At 44.2% G+C, this 4805-nt stretch overlaps 1 protein-coding gene across 1 annotated transcript in view; it reads left to right on the top strand.

The window, feature by feature from the left end:
* Positions 1-290: 290 nt before the first annotated feature.
* The window catches only part of ADSS2 (adenylosuccinate synthase 2), a 61563-nt gene continuing 57048 nt past the window's right edge, over positions 291-4805 (top strand). The window contains exon 1 of the mRNA XM_007949148.2: positions 291-479. Coding sequence (XP_007947339.1) covers positions 297-479 — 183 coding nt within the window. The 5' untranslated portion in view covers positions 291-296. The remainder of the gene's footprint in view (positions 480-4805) is intronic.

Below are 4805 nucleotides of genomic sequence, written 5' to 3'. Positions count from 1 at the left end.
AGAGTGGCGCGCCAAGCCGCGGAAGGGGCGTGCCATCGGGTCTCCGGTGGCGGCCGTTGCCGCCACCAGGGCCTCTCCGGGCAGTGCTGCCAAAGCCGGCCTGCGCGGGCAGTGGTGGTTCTCCTTTGAGTCGGCGAAGAGCAGGGCGGGGCCTGGCTGGCGGGTGGCGGCCTGGGCGGGGGCGGGGCCGGCCTCTGGATCCTTCTTCCTCTGCATGTGGCTTGGGGCCGCAGATCAATTCAGTTTGCACATTCTTCCCCGGCTCCCCTTCGGGCTCTGCTAGTGTCGCTGGAGCCATGGCGTTCGCCGAGACCAAGCCAGCGGCATCTTCCATGCCCAACGGCGACTGTGGTCGCCCTAGGGCGCGGCCGGGAGGGAACCGGGTGACGGTGGTGCTCGGCGCGCAGTGGGGCGACGAAGGCAAAGGGAAAGTGGTGGATCTATTGTCGCAAGACGCCGACATCGTTTGCCGGTGCCAGGTGAGGCCACGGGGCTGTGACGGGAAGCAGGGCCCAGGAACTCAGGCTGTCTGGCTTCTAGTACCCCGGAACTCGGGTCCAGAATCCGAATCTACTGGTCATAATAAGGTGTCACCTTGAGGTTCTCTTTTGCTGCAAGAGGCGGCGACTTGAAGAAATGGCGGTAGGTCGGGGACTCCTGACCTGGGGTCTTGGTTGAAGTGTGGGGTGGCTTTGGAGGAGAATGAAGGTTGATGGGGAGGCTTTGAGAGATGCACGATGCCCGAAGAGTTGCAGTTTTCGGTTTTGGGACCTGTGTTCAGCCCATGAATAGGGACGAGGTGGGTGGAATGTGGTCCAGGTTTGAGGAGGTACCGCCCGAGGCCTTCTCCTGACTCGGCGGAGACCTGGCATAGCAGCGGCACCACTTACCTCCCACCCACCCTGGGCGGCCAGGTGGGATTGGATTGTTCTGAAACGCCCCGAAATCCAGCCTCACCGCTCTCTCACCTGCAGGCCTGGGGCATACAGATCTTAGCTTCTTCCGGTCCAGTTTGTTTGTTGCCCTCCTCTGAGCTTTGGACTGTTTAAGGGCGTCGGTTTTTTTTTTTGTTTGTTTGTTTGTTTATTCGTTACGCCATAATTAATATTAAGGAGGGATTATTTTTATTTGTTGGACCCAGCGGAAGAAATTCTTGCTGTGGTAAATGAGGCAGGCAAGTAAATACATTGTTAGGGTCACATCGAAAGTGAACTTCAGGGAAATGGAGTGGTAATATACTTCCTACCAGGAGACACGTGGTTTTCGGTGTACTCTTTTCTTCCCACTTGGCCTTTGCTTTGAAAGCAGCCTAGAGGGTAGGCCTTTGTAAAGGATCTCTGATAACTGTTTGCGTTTCAGCGTTAGAAATAGTTGAGCAGTATACCACTTTCAAAGCAAAATGTAATGTACTACCTGAGGATGACTGCTGTCTGTTTAGATTGCAAGAATATTTCTTGTTCTTGAATGTACATGGCATGCATGATGTGATGATGTCTGTGTATGTTGTAACAAGTTAGTAGGCTGACTTGATTGGAAGCTTTATACCTAAAATTGAATACCATGTGAGCATGCAGAAACAAGGAAATTGCAGTTATATAAAAAACTATGAGGAAATATTCCCAGATTTACCTTGTTTTCTGTATACAGAATTCAACCTGCCCTTGACACCCATTCCTTGGGTAGGATAGCTATTGCATTAATTGTCTGTTACCATCACTACCACCTCTCCTTTCCTGACAACTCCCTATTCCTCCACCCCTTCCCAACAAACACACCTTAATAACACTCCCAAAGGTGTTGCCATTGAATTCCTGCCTCAGACTAGCTTAGGACCTCTTCCAGAAGCCCAGCCTGCCCCTTCCTTTTGTCTTAAAATCAGTTTTGGCCATGCTGTGGGAAAGAAGGATGGGAATACCTACCTCTTGTTAGGTAGAAGGAGAGAGAGGTTGAGGCTTGTTTAACTCCTTTACTCCCCAACACACCGGACATCCCCTTTACCTGTAAATAGTAATGCTGAAGTTGAGCTGCATTATGGATTGAAAGGTTCTGGCAATGTAACTATTATAGTGTATATTCTAAATGATCCTAAATTTTAATATTCTTTTGAAAAATATTAGCATTGGTGTTGCAGATTGGAGAAGGTATTACTGTATCACAGAGGAAGTCATCTTGAGATCATAAACCAATCTGATCTGATACCTTTGGAAAACCTAGAGAAGGATACAAGTTTGGCTTTAAAACGTTAGCTGAAGATGGTGGAGAGACACTTGAGCAGACTTAGCCTGAATTTCCTTACCTGTACATTTTTTTACTTTAATGCCTTCTGTAGTAATTCTAAAATCTTTACATTTTTCTAGTGTTTTTTAAGAACTTATCATTAGAAGGATTCTAATTAGTCTTGCTAGTGAAAAGTAGGTAAATAATGAATAGATTTTTAAGCATACCTCTTTATGAATCACCTTTGATCATTACTAGTAGGCTGATGTCTACTTAATGAAGTTCTCCCAGTATACTAAAGTGAACAGTATAGAACATGTTGAAATTCTCAGAGTTTAGTATTGATTTTGCCATATCATGACAAGAACTCAAATTTTATTCAGCATTGTTTCTCTAAAAGTAGTATAAACAATGTAACCATATTGAACAATGGAATCATCAAATAAGGAATTTCTTATTTTTTTAACTAGGTTTTTTTTTTTAACTAACATTTAACTATATTTAATATATAAAATGCCTTTCTGGAAAGAACAGATGCAAAATTAATGGCATTTTCATCAGTATAACAGTTAACTCTTACATCGTTCAGATTTTGGATTTTGGGGAGTTATTTGTAACTTGCTAGGTACTCAAATCCATAAATAAGGGTAAAGGACTAGCTTCAAAGAACAACCACTGCTGATGCCTTAATTTTAAGTCAGTACATCTTTTAAGTAAAAGTGGAGAAATATGTATAGGACCAACTTGAGACAAAGTTCACTCATCAGAGATTATATTGAGTTTCTCTACAGGGTACCACTTAACCCTGGAATTGAAAAGGTAAGGGTTGTGCCTACAAGGAGCTTAAAGTTTAGTTGGAGCAACTGCTTTGCCAACAAGTAATTGCCAGGATCTTGATGGATATAGGTAGTCTCTAGGTTAGGAGCTCTGGTAGTATAGTGCCTAAGGCATATTTGACTGCTAGCTAGAAGGTTGACAGTTCAAACCCCCCAGCCCCTCCTTGGAAGGAAGATTGGGCAATCTACTTCCCTAGAGATACTGCCTCGGAAACCCACGGAGGGGTCACTATGAGTTGGGATCGACTCGACGGCATTGAGTTTGATTTTTGGTTAGTCTCCAGGTTACAAATAAGATCCATTCCTCAGTGTGTCTTTTAAGTGGAATTTGTAGGTAAGTTGGTACAGGTGCATGGTGGTATAGTGCCTAAGACATTTTGACTGCTAACCAGAAGGCTGGCGGTTCAAACCACCAGCCACTCCTTAGAAGGAAGACTGGGCAGTCTACTTCTGTAGAGATACCGCTTCGGAAACCCAAGGAGTGGTCACTGTGAGTCAGGATCGACTCGACAGCAGTGATTTTGTTTTGTTTGTATGTTTGTTTGTTTGTTTTAGTGCAAGAAGGAGCTTTGGTGACCCAGTGGTTAAGACATTTGGCTGCTAACCAGTAGGTCAGTAGTTTGAACCCACCAGCCAGTCTGTGAGAGAAAAATGGAGACAGTCTGCTTTTGTAAAGATTTACAGCTTTGGGAACCCTATGGGGCAATTCTGCTGTGCCCTGTAGGGTCTCTATAAGTTGGAATCAACTTGATGGCAGTGGGTTTTTGACTTAGTACAAGAAAGGCTCAATGCCTTTTCAATAATGTAAAAGCTGCATGTGCAGCAAGTGAAGGTGACTGTTGAAGAAAGAATTTGTTGCAAGTAGAGCTTGGTCCCATCATTTCAAAGTGAGGGGAATTTACATAATAAAGGGCAAGTAGTGTGGGTTATAGGTAAGTAGAATGTTCATGTTCCTAACCTGAGAATTTACTGTGTGTGTATATGTATGTGTATCTCCACATGTAGGTTGGAGAGAAAGAGGGGAGCAAGCAATTAATTCTCTCTGAAGTACTGGAGTAGGGTACTTGTATTGTTAGCTGCTGTGGAGTCAGCCCAAAACTAAAGCAACCCTATGCACAGTGCAGTCAGACCCTTGTGATCCATAGGGTTTTCATTGGCTAATTTTTTGGAAGTGTATCATTAGGCCTTTCTTCCTAGTCTCTCTTGATGTGGAAGCACCCCTGAAACCTTTTCAGCCTCATAGAAATAGGGACTGACAGGTGGTAGTGGCTATATTTGGTAGTAGTGCAGGTTTTTCAAGTAGTTGAAGGATGGGAACAAGACCACTTTCAGACAGCTCAAAGTTGATGTATGAAGAAGCCTAAATATCACTGTCTTCCCTCAAATTCACAGGAAGTAAAATACTATACTTTGTTTCCTTTATTTTGTTGAGAAGAAATTATAGTCACTTTAAGAGTTTATGCCAGGCCTTATCCAAGGGCTTTATTGTTCTTGGAGAAAGAGCTTGGTGGTCCTGTTTACAATGAAGTTGGCATGTAATCAGGAATAGTTAGAGCAGTATTCCATTTCTTTGCAGGTTTTTAATGTCAATATAAGGAGCTCTGGTGGCACAGTGCCTAAGGCATTTGACTACTAACCAGAAGGTTAGCAGTTCAAACACACCACCTGCTCTGTAGAAGAAAGAAGAAAGATGGGACAATCTACTTTGGTCAGGATTTACTGTCTTGGAAACCCAATGAAAGTCTCTGTGAG

Source organism: Orycteropus afer, unplaced genomic scaffold (genome assembly GCF_000298275.1).
Source record: "Orycteropus afer afer isolate SDZICR_OR568_19922 unplaced genomic scaffold, OryAfe1.0 scaffold00239, whole genome shotgun sequence".
NCBI lineage: Eukaryota > Metazoa > Chordata > Mammalia > Tubulidentata > Orycteropodidae > Orycteropus > Orycteropus afer.
Note: the sequence above shows the minus strand (reverse complement) of the source record. Positions and strands in the feature narration are given on the sequence as shown.